Source organism: Microtus ochrogaster, linkage group LG9, assembly GCF_000317375.1.
Source record: "Microtus ochrogaster isolate Prairie Vole_2 linkage group LG9, MicOch1.0, whole genome shotgun sequence".
Classification (NCBI taxonomy): Eukaryota; Metazoa; Chordata; class Mammalia; order Rodentia; family Cricetidae; genus Microtus; species Microtus ochrogaster.
In genome coordinates, this window is record NC_022034.1 from 35,642,740 (window position 1) to 35,659,453 (window position 16,714).

A 16,714-nucleotide genomic window follows, 5' to 3' on the forward strand; every position below is an offset into this window, starting at 1 on the left:
AGATTGTACCACAATATTTATTTAGACATTTGAGTAGGTAAAGATATCAAAATTACGGTTTGTTACATATGAATAGATTGAAAAACTGTAATCAATATTGACAGTATTACTGGCATATCTCTGTGTATGTGTCTTTGTATATATTTAGAAGAAATTCTAGAAAGAGTAAACATGATTTATTGAAGAATTTAATGAAGTGAGAGTGAAAGAAGATTAGAAAATGAAGTAAATTAGAAAGAATGAATAATTATTTAACACACTCAGGACGATTATAAAAAAACTTAGAGATGGGAAGAAAAATGATATCTAAAAAGAAAGCATGGCAACTTATGCTTTTTTTTTTACATCACCTGGAAGGCAGAGTCCAGTGGATCTTCATGAAACTGAGGCTAGCCTTGCTTTTATAGAGAATACCAAGCCAGCCAGAGCTGGATAGTAAGACTATGACAAGAAAGAGGAAATAAGTAAAAAGATATAACCTTTGCATACCTGGAATTTGAAAGGCAGAGAAAAATGGAGCATAAAGACTACTTGGAGACAGTAAGACTTGCATCACTCCAGAGGCTGGGAGTGTGTAGCATGGGGAAAAAGGCCCCAGTGCTCCAAACAGAATTTTTTAAAAGTAAAAGGTTGCAAAAGATTTAAAGAATATTAATAAAAATTGGTGTAAAATGACTGAAATTTAAATATAACTAGACAAAATAGAGTCAGTTAGAAAAATACCATGATTACTTTCAAAAGAACAGTGAAAATGTTGTGAGTTTGCAACAGAAATAAAAGAAGATCCAGGGAAAATGAAATAAGTACTTGAAGCATTTAAAGAAAATTGTCATCAATCTAGAATCCAACAGTTATCACAATACTGTCTGAAAGTGGATGCAAATGAGATGACTCGGGTACACAGGCAAGTAATTTATGACCCTCCTATCTATACTGAAGAGTGTGCTAAAAGGTGTTCTTCAGGTAAAAAGTAAAACAAAGTAAATTCTATACTGAATCTTAGAGATTTGAAAAGGAACAATGAAAAGTATGAGATAGATAAATATGAGCATTGATTTCAAAATCATTGAAAGGGCTAGTCCCCAAAATTTGTAAGTTCCTATGTCTCATAAGGCTTTCCCAATCAGTAGATGATTTTGCATTTTTTTTGCATTGAAATTTACTTTTTGACCAAGTTTTCAGGTGTTTACCAATGCTACTGCTGGGGCCCCTATGAGAAACATTGAGAAATCTTGAGTATATTAAAGGCTGTAGGGTTAAAATTTTATGTTAAATTAAAATCTAGGCATATATGAACAGTTATTTTGTGAAAATAGGTATCATCTCTCTCTCACAGGGCAGGGAAGATAGTCTTCTCAATACATGATGTCTATACATGATGTAGAATCAACTAGATATTCTAGAAAAAAAGCATTTGTTTCTTTCCTCATGTCATTCACTACACATATTAGCAAGTGGACTGGAATTCTACATGTTAAAAGAAAGGATAAAACTTGTAGGAGTATTGGAGAAATTAAGTTAACCCATAAATCTAATCTACATTTAGCCATGGCTTGGTGCCTTTATTAGCATGGCACGTTCATCTCCTGCACCCTCTTCACCTGACTGGAGACTCCTGACTCCTTCCCTTCCTCTTCCCATAATCTTTAGTTTGGTCACCCCACATATATTTCCTGCCTGGCTACTGGACAATCAGCATTTTATTAAAGCAATCGGAGTGGCAAATCTTTATAGTGTACAAGAGGATTATTCCACAACATCTACCATTCTGATAATCAATAAAACACTACCAGAGAAAGAAGAGTCAAGACAAAGAGTGGGAAATGCAAATCAAGGGTGCTTTGAGATTTCATCTCACACCTGTCAGAATGGCTAAGATCTGTTAGACAAGTGACAGCTCATGCTGGGGAGGATGTGGAGTAAGAGGAACACTCATCCATTGCTGCTGGGAGTGTAAACTCACACAGGCACTATGGAAATCAGTGTTGTGGTTCCTTAGGAGATGGGAATTGATCTACCTCAAGATCCAGCTATCCCATTTTTGGGGGAGGCATTTATCCAAAGGAAGCTTCATTCTATCAGAGAGGCACCAGCTCAACTATATTCACTGCTGCTCTATTCACAACAGTCGGAAATTGGAAACAAAACCTAGATGCCCCTCAGCAGAAAAATAGATAGAGAAAATGTGGTACAGTTACACATTGCACTATTACTCAGGCATTAAAAAACAGCAAGATCATGAAATTTCCAGGCAAATGAATGGAACTGACAAAATCATGCTGAATGAGGTAACCCAGACTCAGTCAGAAAGATGAGTATGGTATGTATTTGCTTATATGTGGCTATTAACTGGGAAGTCCATGGTAACAAAACTATAAATAGAACCAGAGAGGCTAGATATAGAGTCAGGGACTAGAGAGAACAGACAGATATTACTAGACAAGTGAAGTAGAAAGATAGTTTTGTATGGATGGACAGGGTGAGAATTACATCTAATGAAGTTGTGGACTGAAGGGTTCCCATGAAAATCCTCAAACAGCCTAGCTATTAACAAGACAACATGGGTTATTCTCCACAAACTGACAGCAATGCCCCATTACTGCATGCACAAGGCCTGCGTGGGTCTGCACCAAGTCCTCTGAATATATATTATTGTTCCCAGTGTAGTGTGTTTAGGGATTCTCGCATTTGGGAAGAAGTGTGTTTCTGATTCTTGTGCCTTCTCTTTAGCTCTTTTCCTTCCATAGATTGTATTGTCCAACTTTTATGTGATTATTTTTGTTTTATCTTAGTGTATTTAATTTTGTTTTATTAAAAATACAAGAATGGATGAATGAAAACCTAGCTGAAAGGGTAAAGGTCAATGAATGAACTTTTGTTTATACCTGCTGGGAGAGGGAAAATCATTTCAGGGACACTGGGTAGATGAACCACTCCAGGACAGGCTTCATGCTCAGGAGTAGTTGACCAACATGTAATGGACTCCAAATTTTTTTTTGTCCTTTTATTTGCTTACAGTTTGGTGCTTTTGCTTTGTTTTGTTTTGATTTTTTTTTGGACAGGGTTTTATTGGTTTTGGGAATTTTGTTCTTGTATTATGTTTTTGTTTTTCAGAAGAAACTTAAAGTTGGATGTTGGGGGAGTGGTGGAAAGGATCTGGAAAGACTTGAGGGGGAAAAGAATATGATCAAAATACATTTAAACTTAAAATTTGTTTAAAATAGTAAAAATACCATGAAAAAAGTCTTGAGATATGTCTCAGTGGTAGGTAGAGTGCTTGTTAGCAGGCTTAAAGCTTTTGGTTCCAACACCAGCACTCCAAGGAACAACACTAGCAATAGAATATCTATCTATGTATCTATGTATCTATCTATGTATCTGTGTATCTGTGTATCTATCTATCTATCTATCTATCTATCTATCTATCTATCTATCTATCTATCTATCTATCTATCTCCTATCTATCTATAATCTATTTATCTATTTAATTAAGTCAAATAGTTCTATTGGGTTCTATCATAGGGAATGATATTAGGCAGCTTTTAAAATTGACCAAGAAATCCATATTTTAATTCTTTAAGATTACAAGTAAATTGTCCATAGTTTCAGGGACGCTGTTAGCAAATATGATAAATACTCCTGGGTTATTAACCTAGCACACTATATGAGCATCCTCATGCCAGACTTTGGGTCCTGAGCTTCATCTCTACAGAGTTAAGAAAAAAGAATCAGGTGATATTTGTACATCCAGGATGCGCTTTTGAAGCAGTGTTCTCTAAATTCAGAGTATTTACAGAAGCTTGCTTGCCTTTTGCTCAATGCAGAGACATTATAGTCCCATGGCCATATATAGGCTCACCTTTATTGCAAATGGGGGTACTATTGTCTCCATCTTTCAAGACCCCTCCAAGGTGACTTCTATATAAACATCTGGGGAAAGTTAGTCTGCAAAATAGACAATATTCTTTTTCTTTTTTTTTTAAAAACAGAGAGTTGTAGCTGGTGATAGCTCAAACCTGTTTGTAAGTTGCTGAGGCAGTAATTTCTTCCACCTTTTAGATATTATCTAAAGCAAATTTACATAGATATATTAAAATAGTCATATCTGTGGTTTCTGTACCTTAAAATACTTGCAAAATGTCCTTTATTAACCATATATAGGCAGTCTTTTTCATCATTATTCTCTGAAGAATAGAGCATGACAACTATTTACACAGCATTTGGATTTCGTTCATTATCTTAAGTAATATAGAGATGATTTAAAGTACATGGAAGATGTGTGTAGAATATATATATATATATATAAATACAGTAGCATTCTATATATGTAAGCTTCTGCAGAGTTTGTTATCTACAGGGTGTGCGAATCAGTTTCCCATGGATCCCAAGGGACATGTAAAATATATACCACAGACACACACAGCAGGTACATGCATAAACATACACATAACTATTTATATGAGTAGTTTCTCATCTCTTGCATTTAAAATACAATTCAGGCTATGTGTATATATGGTTTATTCCCCTTTTTCTGGTCCCTAAGTGATTTTGCAAGAATTCAATTAACAAATGGTGTAACATGCCATACCATACTCTTTTCTTTTTATCAAGACCGTGCTCAAGCAAACAAAAATAATGTTGTATAATTTGCGAGTCTAAGAGTTCTAAAGTGCAGTAGCTTCCAGACCGCCTCCTATCTGCAGACTTTAGAACATTGCCCCAAACTGAGTGCAGTAAAGAGTTGCTGCATCGGGTTTTTAAACTCAGGACCCTTTCTTACAGTTTGAGTAACACACATGGCGCTTTGAAAATTGAAAACGTTTCTTCTTCCTTTTTAAAATACGTTTCCGGACACCATAAGCTCAAGGGCTCTTTTTATTTATGGTAATTCGAGTATAAAGATGCATCACAAGCGAAAAAGCATGTCTCTAAAAGTAACTGACAATAAAATTTATTAGGAGTCAAGTGCCTCCCCTCCACCCCAACACATCCTTTGACAATTGTCTTATTCTTGTGGGTATTGTTCATTTTGCCCTGTCATTTCCATTCACTTTAACAGAAATTTAGTAGGGAGCCTTTACAGCCCCCAAACTAATCCCTGTAAGTTCCCTCAGGGGAGTAAACACCAGTAATGTGTTGAAACCTCTGTGGTCGTCCTTAAAATTAAATAGCTCTGTGTACAACTAAAGCAGAAATTACAAAATGTTTCTGTACTCCTTCTGCGTCAAAAATCACTCCCCACAGGAACCAGAAAAAAAGATTTGTCAACCTCAATTACTGATCAAGAACAAGGGTCAAGCACACAAAGGGTGGGCGAGGGGTGTGGGGAGGTTGTGAGGTAGTAGCTGTCCCTCCCGGTCAGTTGAAGTCCGCCCGAGTCGGAATCTGGGGACCTGAGGCAGGCTAAACTTGAGGATCGGGATAGATATTTGAACGCCTCCCAAATTGCGGTCCTACCCCTCAGAGGCAGGGAGAGGAGCAGAGTGCGTGCGCGAGCGCTTACGTCGCCTGAGCTCTGTGCTGGGATAATCAGGAGTTGGGCTGAGCAGAGTCCTTCTTTAACAGCAGCAGGCACAGGAGTGGCAGCAGCAGCCCCAGGGACGCGCGGGACCCAGCGGCTCTGAGCGCACGGGGGACAGCTGGTGCTGGCCGTGGCGTACCACCGCTTGGGCGCACAAAGGTAAAGGCGGCCTCAGCCCTTGTGGCCTGCCTAGTGCCGGTCCTCTTCCTCCTTCCTCTCCCGAAGGCGAAAATGGATGGGCCGGGCGAGGACCTGGGAAAGAAGTGGTCCTAGCTCAGCCGGTCCCCACCCTTCCTGCTGATAGAGGCAGCGGGCTGTCCTTGGATAAGGTGGTCCAGGCTGCTGCTTCCTGGCAAATCCTCAGCCGGGTCACCGCCACGGGCTCTTTCTCTGCTTGCTCCATCCCTCTGAGAAGAGTTGATGCTGGCATCACCCCCGCCGCCGCCACCACCACCTCCGCGGAAGCCAGTGCTGATGGATGCTGGGGAGTGCCGCATTGCTTAGCGTCTCCGCCTCCGGGTTTGCTGGTAGGAGCTGGCTGCTCTTTCTTCTTTCTGGCTTTGGGGGCGGCTGGGGTGGGGTGGGGGGTTATAGCAAAGATAGAGACATTTTTTTTTTAATTTCATTTTCTACAACTCCATACATCCACCCTGGTTTTGACATGTATGCTTCCAGAGAGGTCTCCTCCAGTTCTTATCCTCACCCTCCACTCCCTTGGCAAGTCCTCTGAAATAAAGGGCTAGACTAGGCAGAAGTTGGGGGCGGGGGTGGGGGAGCCCACGCCCGTGTCAACGGTACCCAAAACCCAGCTGGAGCCTTATGAGATCACGGTGTGTGGACGAGGGGCGGAAGGAAGGGTGCACACTATCTGCAGTCTCCCCTAATTGGACCACAATAACCTAAAGTAAAAATCGCACAAAGATAGCCTGTAAAAATAGCATCTCTGAATAAGCAGAAGGAGAAATGAGCTCCCTTCTCCTCCTTTCTCTCTTTTTCTTTCTGCCAAAGACTCTCCCTCCCCGCCCTGGAGCTTAGAGCTGAAGAGCCACCTTATTATTAATCAGAATTCCCGTCTTTATCCCTGGCAGGCACATCCTTCAGCAGGGACCGCAGCAGCATCACAGTGCTGGGGCTGAGATGTGCGTGGGGGTTGTTTTCCTTACATCGTACAAGACAAGAGAAGAAGACAGACTCAAGACCTGAAGCGCCAATGCTAAGTGGAATTAGGGGTTCTCTTTTTCTTTTATTCCCCCCCCTTTCTTTTTATTCGGAGAGATAAAGGGCAAGAGGCAGGCTGGAAGGGCCTGCCCAGCGGCCCACTTCTAATGGGAGGCGTTGTTTTTTAGGGAGACTGGGGTTAGAAGTTTAAGTACTCTCCAGAAAAGCTGTGTGTGTGTGTGTGTGTGTGTGTGTGTTGGGGGGGAAACAGGAGCAACAGGGTACTTGACTGAACACGAAGAGGAACCATTTCCTGTACAGGAAAGGAAGCAGACAGCAGCTAGAACTGGGGGCTGGAGTGTGGTGTGGAGGTGGCAAAGGCCAGGTGCGTTGTTGGACACACAAGAAGAGCTTCAGAGAGGACAGCTTGGGACCAGGGGAACAATGACTCATTTGCAAGCTGGTCTCTCTCCTGAGACCCTGGAGAAAGCTCGCCTGGAACTCAATGAGAACCCAGACACTCTGCACCAGGACATCCAGGAGGTGAGGGACATGGTCATCACTAGGCCAGACATTGGCTTTCTGCGCACGGATGACGCTTTCATCTTACGCTTCTTGCGGGCCAGGAAGTTTCATCACTTCGAGGCTTTCCGCCTTTTGGCCCAGTACTTTGAGTATCGGCAGCAGAACCTGGATATGTTCAAAAGCTTCAAGGCTACTGACCCTGGCATCAAGCAGGCACTGAAGGATGGCTTTCCTGGAGGCCTGGCCAATCTGGACCACTATGGGAGGAAAATTCTAGTCCTGTTTGCTGCTAACTGGGACCAGAGCAGGTAAATCCTAAAGCCAAAATTTCATTTATGATCTTTTGATCTTCTAATTTTTAGAGTCTTCTCCAAGGAGTTTTGGAGTGGTGCAGCTTCAATGCTTTTGATGGTTTGGCTGGCGGCAAAGGGAAAATGAGACTGAGAAATGAGCTTTAGGTAGGGTCTCTGGGAAGGGCTTGTATTTTTTGCTTTTAAAACTTCCTACGCTGACACGGTTCCTACTGTAGCTCTATGTGTTCCCCAAAGCAATTTTTATGCTGAGAACTAATTAGCTACTGAATAGCGTTTGGCTTCTAAATCCTGATGTTTAATAATGGGGAAGGAATAGAGCCAACTTTTCCTTCTTCTTTCTCAAGAAATTCTTCAATTCATCATTGGCATTTTTGCCTTTGTCGCTCCCTCGTATTGGCATTTTATCTCACCCAAACAGGCTCCTGCTTAACCACGAACAGGCAGCTTTCTTGCTTGGGAACTTTTCTGCTTGGTGATGTGTAGATGAAGGCATCATGTGATCTGTGTCTCTTCAATGAGAAGGAAGAGTTGTCCCCTCTGTCGCGGAGCATGCTCAGCGACACTGAAAATAAAGGCTGACTGGTGTTCGTGTTAGACACCTGTCACTAATCTGAAGGGTATGCTTCCTGTCTGATGTGATTGCGCATCCTTTTGAAGTGGGAAACTTTAAGATACATCGGCTAGAAGGCTCTGTGAGCTCAGGTGCTGTTTAGTGGAAGAGAAATAATGCTCTTACTTCCTCTACTGTAGAAAAAGGCTAACAGTGACGTTTCTATGTTCTTCATCACAACTATTTTCTCAGACTGGAAGACATAAAACTTATATAAAAGGCTCTTTAAAAGGGCAAGGTAGTTTCTGCCAATTACAAAGTTGAACGTGTTTCATCAGATTTATGAAACCAGTTGTTAAAACATTTGGTCTCTTCAGTCCTGTGAGTAGTGTCTTTGGATGCATCTGGTTAGTTTAACCTATTTCTGGAGCAATGTAAATGATTCTGCAGTTAAAGAGAGACACAATAGCTCTAACAGATTCCCCAACAGACTTCTGAGAGTGTGATTGGTATGTTAAAATGTAAATGGATATTTTAATAGTTTTTTCCTCTTTTAATTGGTCATACTCTCCTGTAACTCTAGGTTGAAAGATTCTACTGATAATTTTTCCTAGTAAATATAGAAATTACCTATTATCTGGAGAATCACAGAATTTAGGAGCTCAAGACAAGATTAACCATAAAATGGGATGGAGTTCCCTTGCTATGAATCTTACATTGATTTTTATTGGAGGGGGGGAGTCGGTAGGAAATTTTAAAAGACTATGAAATCCCACCCATTGACTACATGTTTTCTTTGAGTCTTTTTTTCTGTTAATGTGAGAAGTTCACTATCGAATTATGCAAACTATTTTTTCTACCAAAATATAAAAACAACATGACAAAATGGCACAGAACATCATATTCCTTATATCAGCTAGGCTGGAAAGGTATTCATTAAGTTATGATGTTATGCTATATTGGACCATGGTGATATGAAGACATTTTATATTCAAATATGCCTTGAATCTGTTTTAAGTCTTTAGAAAGGCAGGTTACACACACACACACACACACATACACACACACATTTTTCTGTAAGTGTGCAAATAGTCACAATTTAAAAACCACACCAAAATGATTGTTACTTGCAGTTCTTAGGTATTTTGAAGAAGAGTATTTTGGCTATAGAAAATAGAATGTGTTTTAGTTGCTTACTGCATGCATTAATATAAAAGACAGGCTATTAATCATTAAGACTCTCCTTAGAAATCTATAGTGGGAGGGAATTTATTGATTGGCATGTAGAATTATTTTCAATAAGCCAATATAAGATGATAAGCAATAATAAATGCATGTGTAGTTAAAATTAAAAATGAGAAGCCACCTTTTATGGACATGGACTCTCAGGGTCTATGCCTTGGGTATCATTTCTGTCTCAGGGTCTACACCTAGGGTATCATTTCTGTGGTTGAGGGGGCACTTGTCTCCTAGAAGGCATAGCACATCAACAGGAAAAGGACAAACCTGGTTTAGGGCTTTTCTAAATTCCAGGTATTTCCTCCTTCTTTATTCATAGACTACTCATAAAATCATTCCTTCTCTTTTCTTACCTATGCCGCATTTCAAATCAACATGTACTGATGGACAGGGACACAGATAAAGAGTTCTGAACCTTGGCGTTCTCTGAAAGCCTTCATCTTCAGAATGTGTGCTGAAATAGTGTTGTGATGTTTTCCCTAAAATGAAAGGAAAGCGGTCTCTCCCAGGGCCAGAGCCGCCCCAGTTCGTTTCAGTCTGGATTTCCTTTTTCTGTTCTAAGTCTTGTGGCTTATCTTACTTGATTCCAGCGGAAATCTCTGGGCACTTCTCTATATGACACTTGGTAATAATGCTCCGTTAGGTGCACATATCACAAGCCACGTTCTCCTGTTCCCCAGCCCTCTCCTGCTGTGTGATTCAGTCACTCTTTCCTTTTGTCATCTTGACAGTCCCAAATCACCTGAGTTCAAGAAGACTGCATGTCTGAAATGAAATGTATGAATTAAAAAAAAAGACAAGTCCACAGAAAGTTAATCTGGTGAGAGAAGCTAAGAGACTCAGAAAGAAGTCGAGTTGAAATAAAAGTTACAGAGTTTTTACCAAAATTTATAAGTGAGTTTTCTCCTGTACTGAATAAGGAAGAAAAGTTTTGATGTTCCCCAGGACACTGGACATTTAAGTGTATGTGAGAGGAAAGCATAAATAGAATAGTGACTTTTTCTATGGAAATATAGTACAACTTAGTTTGGATTCATCATGAAGCATTTCCAAAAACTTTCTGAGACATAGAGTCATCAATAAGATTATGCGGGGCTCAGTATTTGCAGTGTAACCACTCTATAATAAATCGAATGCAACTGAAGAGTCTAAAATGTCAAGTGACTTTTGCTTTCATCTGTGGTTTTTTTAGAAAGGACTGGAATAGGCTCAGACGACGTGCATTTCATCGATCAGGCTATACCTTGGAAGAGTCACACAAATTTGTCTTCTTTTTTTTCAGATCACCTAACATAATTTTTGAAAATAGAAGTAAACACAAGGAAATTAAAAGCAATTTGATAGTCACGCTGCACCATCTGAATGTCACAGTTGTTCCTGGACCCCAGACATCACATGCCCCATTTGCCTCCTCAGTGATAGTGCTTTGCTTAGGACTAGTAGATAAATTCAATTTTTTCCAGTCAATTTTGTCAAAAGTCTGGGGATAATGGTCCGTGAAGCTACAAGAGATAGCTTCGAGTGGAAAGGAAGCTTAGAATCAAAAGGGAAAACATTCTGGACCTTAGATTGTAAGAACAAATATCTGAGAAATTGGAATCCATACATAACAGCTGTGGAGGTAGCTCAGTGTGGAAAAGCACTAGTCACAAAAGCATGGTAACTTAAGCTCAAATTCTGGAATCCATGTGAAGGCTAGTCATGGTGCCTGTGCCTCTGTAACCCCAGTGCTCTCATTTGCAAGAATATGATACAGGAGAATTCTTAGACTCTCATAGACCAGCTTATTTTACACAGTGGCAAAACTGCAGAAACCCCCTTTCAATGGAGATGGAAGATGCGGATTGACAGCACCAAAGGTTGTCAACTCTGGCCTTTACTTGTATCTGTACACCACACATTTCACACACATATACACGGAAGGGAGGGCACTCGATCGATGGACAGTAATATTTACTGGAGATATTCCATAATTGTAAGGAAGTTCTCTCAACAATGTTCTGGAAGTAGCAACTGATGCCAAGCAAAGGTACAGACCATAGAGAGACTGAAGGTGATATAAAAAGCTGTCTTGGGAAGTGGGAAAGAGATAAAGTGACAGATTCCTGAAAAAAAAAAAATAGGACAGTCTCTTAAAACTGGGCCAATTATGCAGCAACTAGTGGAATAGTACTAAAATAGCAGCAAAGATGAGAGAAACAACTCTAGCTCGCATGCTGACTAGGTTTGGTCCAGGCTCTTCCCATGTTACAAATAAGCAGTATTCAACAAGGTTGAAGAGTAGCAAAGGACTTGCGTTGCTACAGGATGACTCAAATGAGATGTTTAACAGTGTACCAACACAGGAGTCAACACTTAGTAGCTCGGCAAGTTATCTTTAGTAACTGGATGAGTTTCTTCCATTTGAGAAAACAAAGACTGAGCTTTTTTAATGTTGCCCAAAGGAGATACATAATTGTTATTATAATGAGCAGAGTTAACAGCAGGAGGAAAATCTATTCTGGTGTGTTATGCCCTGATTATAGTTAATGAGTTATTAACATTTCATTCAATTTGATTTAAAAATAATTTTTGTCAGTGATTTGTTTTTTATCTAAAGATGTTTAAGTATTAAGGATGAGCATAACACGTATCATCTGCTTTGTAATGTTAAGCGATATATAACTTTTCTGGAGAAAATGTGAAAGACCAAAGAACTAACAACCAGTTGGGCCCCAAATTATTTGTTGAAGATACTATAGTTGCTGCTAGAATTTGGGGCATCAGAGCAGCTGTTACTCAGTTTGTGTAAGGAACATATTGTCTATTTAGCTAAGTAAATTTAGTCTTACTGTTCTATTTCCTTTCTCCCTCCCTCCCTCCTTTTATCTATCTATTTATCCAAAAACACTTCTGCATCTTTTGTCAACTAGATTATGGACATCCCTGGCTTCCATTGACTACTAAGTGAATTAGTGATTTCCATTTGTGAACAGATAGCTGCCAACCTGAATCAGCCTTAATATTTATTTTTAAAAAATCCATTTGTGATTTTAAAAAATCTTGTTCAATCTTAAGAGTATAGAGAAAAAGGGGGGGCACAAAATGTTAAGGTGAAAAAAAGTGTTCTGAGAGCAAACACTGTTTGTAGCAAGTGACATTTGCTTAGAGTAGCTAGTCCTGGAATTTTGGCTTCCTGATGTGCTTTTGTGTTGTCTGGAAGGAATCTGTTTTATTTTAGGTTGTGGATTTTTTTGCCTTTTTTTTTTTTGCCCATAGAATGATTTTTTTTCTGTGGATGTCACATCTCTGTGGTTCTCTTGTACAGTTAATCTGTACTCAGAGACCGAAGTCAGGCATGACTTCTTTCATATTTCATCTAAGGCATGTAGGCTTAGCCACTTCATCCTGCCTCCATTGAATGTGTTACTGGTTTTCCTCTATAAAATCTTTTACTCTGGCTAGGTTGGAGAGTGCCTGGCTCAATAGGAAGGTGCCATGTTGTATTGACTTTCCAATTTCCTATGATCTGACATGTACATGCCGATAAGGCACACAAATGCAGATCAACTTCATTAAACTGTGTTCTATGTATAAGACACTAAAGGAAGTAGAAACAGCCTTCTTCTAATGGTGACAAAAAGACACTGACTTCTAATATACACTAACCTCATTCTTCCCACGGAGATTCTGTGAAAACTTAAGTTCTCTGAGACCCATACAAAATAATAGGCTCAAACCTGTACTGAGACTTCGTTATTATGTCAAGATTAAATAGTATATTTGATATTGCTTTGAAAGTTTTAACTATTACCCAGATAGAAGTATTATTATTAATCATTATTGTCACTGTATTAATATAAAACCTCTAAATGGGTTCATCAGCTTTAGTACTAATGATAGATTGCAGCATCAGTAAAGCAATTCTTTGTCTTTGTTTCAACCTCAAGCGCATTTCCAATAGGAAATACTTCTGACATTAGAAAAATGTGGTTTAATGAAAACTTGGGGGGGTGGTTTGGGCTATCCTTAATGAAGAGTTTTATAATGGTTGATTGATTTAATGACAAAGGGAAAATGTTAGCTGTTGTGCTGTTCAGTGTGATACCGGGATGCTAGCTCATATTTTCACCGTGATATTGAAAAGGTTCAAAAGAAGAGGACACAACCTATTTTGCATTTTAGTTGGTCTTTTTGCACTAAAAGCAGGGATGCTATAGACTCTGGGAGGGAAACATGGTCCAGGGAAAATACCAAAAATTGCTTGGCTAGAAGCAAAAGAAGAACTTTGCCTGGTCACCTTGAGTGTTTTTGAGAAGCACATTTTGTAATTCACTTCTCGTAATTCATTTCTTTAATTAAAAAAAAATCAAAGTTTCATTTTTCTTCACTACTAAGCACTATTATTACATAACTCTTTCTGTCCTATATAGGTAACATTTCATATTGTTCTTTGGAGGGAGAGGGAAGCTTGAAGTGAATGACATAATCCACATCTTTACAAGAAGCGATGGTACCTTGTTTTCTTCTGTGTGGGGGAATAAACAATGTGCTTGGTATCCTCTGGAAATAATTTGACTTTTTGCCTATCATATTAGAGAGCTGGGTGTGCAGGGCCTGTGTGAAAACACAGCTGTAAAGGTAAGGTTAGACGTAGGAGGTCAAAACACAAGCAGAGATTTCCTGTGAGATATATAGGTTTGTAGTGGAAAATGGTGCCAAAGTCTCCAATAAGTGGAGACAACCTCACATATCAGAGCATACTGGAGGAGAGAAGGGTAAAACTTAAGGAAAATGAGAAGCAGTGGCAAATTCAATAGACTGAAGAAAAGGGAGGGGAGAGAAATATACCAGTGTTTTGGGAGGATTGCCATGTGACAAAATCTCAATGTCTGGAGTGAGCTTGTTGGATGTGAGTTTGTAAGGTAAGAAGCAAGACTTTTAAGGAAATGGTGGGATTTGGGAAGAGCCATGGATGACTAGTGCTATAGGCAGTTGTCAAGAAGAATAGATTCACACAAGAGAGTAGGTAGGATATCTGGAAAGACAAAGAGAGGTGACAAAGAGAAAGAGGCACAGTGCCATTAGACAATGGAGATAGGACTCTGGTGGAAAGGAGCCATTGGATACCAAAGGTACATGAATATAGGGAAAAAAGAAATAGTTGGGTTTTGGTGACTAAATATGGAGGTAAAAGGAAATTTAATGAAATATTATTCATTAAGTGCTCAGTGCTGGCAATCCCAGAGGAAAAGCTGGTTTGGATAACACTGAAATAAGTTACATTAGTACCAAATATCTCAGTTAACAAGGGATACTGAAGTGTTTCTATTTACATAGCAACTGGGAGGATGAGGCACGCCTCAGGAGTGACACTGGCTCTGAGTCCACCAATCGGGCTTTACCCAGTACCATGGTCAAAGGTTTAGACACATGACTCTGGAAGTCTGTGAGTTACCCCATGAAGAAGCTGGAGACCGAATTCTATTTCTACATTTGGGAGGCGGGAGGAAGAAGTGGAAGGGGAAAAGTAGTTTAGTGTAATAATGCAGGACAAGGTAGTCTCAGCAGCAAAGCTGATTGCAGATACTCCTCTTGTTTTCATTACAGACCCAGCACCACTAATTGCTTGTTTACACTTCCCTTATTTCATTTTTATCCTTATAAAATTTTTGTGAAACTAAGACTATATACTCGGAAGGTCCAAATCCCGAGTGCAGAATAAGTGAGTTTAGACAGAGAAGATGCCTGCAGGAATCAGAGAACTGCACACCTGAATATGGAGTCTGGTAGGCACAGAGCCGCACATTTTACAGTCTGTCCTACGGGGTCAATGGTATTATCTCAGACTTTTAAAAAGGAAATGAAAACATAATGACATTCAACAGCTTCTTCAGTGCACAAAAGGAAACTGGGATTAGAGAAATAAATAGTAGTCTGTGCTTTTATCTTGCATTTTGTATGGCTGTAAGTTTTACATTAAGGTTTTATGTTAAATAAAAATGACCCCAACTTATGAATTCAGGGATGTATTACAGTCTGTAAGGAAGACTGACTTTTATAACTGATGGGCTCCAGGAGAGGTTCAATGCTTTCTTACTACACAGTGAGTAAGGAGCTACGACTGTCAATGACTTCTTTTTTTTTGAAAAAAATTTTTATAGGAGGTTTAATTTCCTTTGAGAGCAATGGTTTGCATGGTATGCTGCCCTTTGTTAGAAGCGTGATTTCCTCTTATTATGTGTTCTGCATCTTTCAACTGATTCAAGCCTTGGTTCCTGCTATTTTGGGAAGCACAGTTGGTAGTCAGGAGCTGCAACAATGTGCTAGTTTTTATTCATGACTCTTCCCTGGTAGGCAAGAGATGAACAGCAATGGCCGAGCTCACACAGTTGAGGTCTATACCCCAAATGTGGACATTGACAATATTCCATTGTTGTGGACTTTAATTTAAAAATATCATCTGAAAATAATTTTAAAAAGAAAATGATGGGATGATACCTGAGGAAATGATTTTTTTTTTTTTTAGTAGATGTTGTGTCTCTGTGGAGTGTATTTTCCAGGCAGTGGCGGGAGCCTGAGTAATAATGTTCTGTAAAGCAAGCACCTGCTGGGTTGCTAATGGTGAGAATATGACATGTTTGACAACAGAGGGCCAGAGGAAGTCGAGAGTGCTGTTGGCTTGCCCTCCGAATGAGCTTAGCTTGGAACCTTTTAATGCATCTGTTCTTGAACTTAAACATTAAAATGATTTGTTTATAGCAGGCTGTTTAGTTCCCTTTTTGAAGTAAGACACTGAATGTCTTTTAAAAGGTTAGACTTTCTCTTGAAAATTTTGAGTGTCTGAGTCTTTCCCTCATTTACACTGTGATTTGCCTTGTTTTGCTCCCTTAGGAATAATGATATGCATACATCTCTTGACTTTGATACAGGTTTGAGGGACCATGCTCCATGTGTGTTTCTTGAAACAGATTGTCTCTTGGTTCATCCTCACTGGAGCCATGATTGATTTTCACAACATACAATTTCATCACCCCTTTGAAGCATATTTCAAATTCAAATTGCATTTTATAATGTTTTCACATCAATAAAATTTGAGAATCTTATGGGTAATGCAAGGATAAATCATCCTCATGAGGGAATATCCAAATTAGGCCTTTGCAAATGAAAATTTCTTTCTTAAACATGGTTTTATTGTGAATTTCAGAAACTAAAAATGAGTTTTTGAATAGGTGCCCAATTTTAGCCTAAAACAAATTCCTTCTTCTCTAACTTGCTATGTCTGCAGGCTTACAAACTCCAATTCAGAACACGTTCAGAACATTGTGTTTACAGTGAATGTGGGTCAGTCACAGAGTGGGATCCAAACCTACCAGGCACATTACACAGATTCCAGGCAGATGAGTTGCAGAAGTCTTCAGCTCTCCC

The 16,714-nt window shown here is 39.5% G+C and overlaps 1 protein-coding gene across 3 annotated transcripts in view; it reads left to right on the top strand.

The window, feature by feature from the left end:
- Positions 1-16,714, top strand: part of Clvs2 (clavesin 2) — an 88,816-nt gene that overhangs the window by 4,339 nt on the left and 67,763 nt on the right. For 2 of the 3 annotated variants that reach the window (XM_026787389.1, XM_026787390.1), the window contains exon 2: positions 6,907-7,512. In XM_026787389.1, coding sequence (XP_026643190.1) covers positions 7,124-7,512 — 389 coding nt within the window. In that variant the 5' untranslated portion in view covers positions 6,907-7,123. Of the gene's footprint in view, positions 1-5,719; positions 6,049-6,609; positions 7,513-16,714 lie in introns of those variants that run through there. The other variant, XM_005363644.3, reaches the window with a different exon arrangement.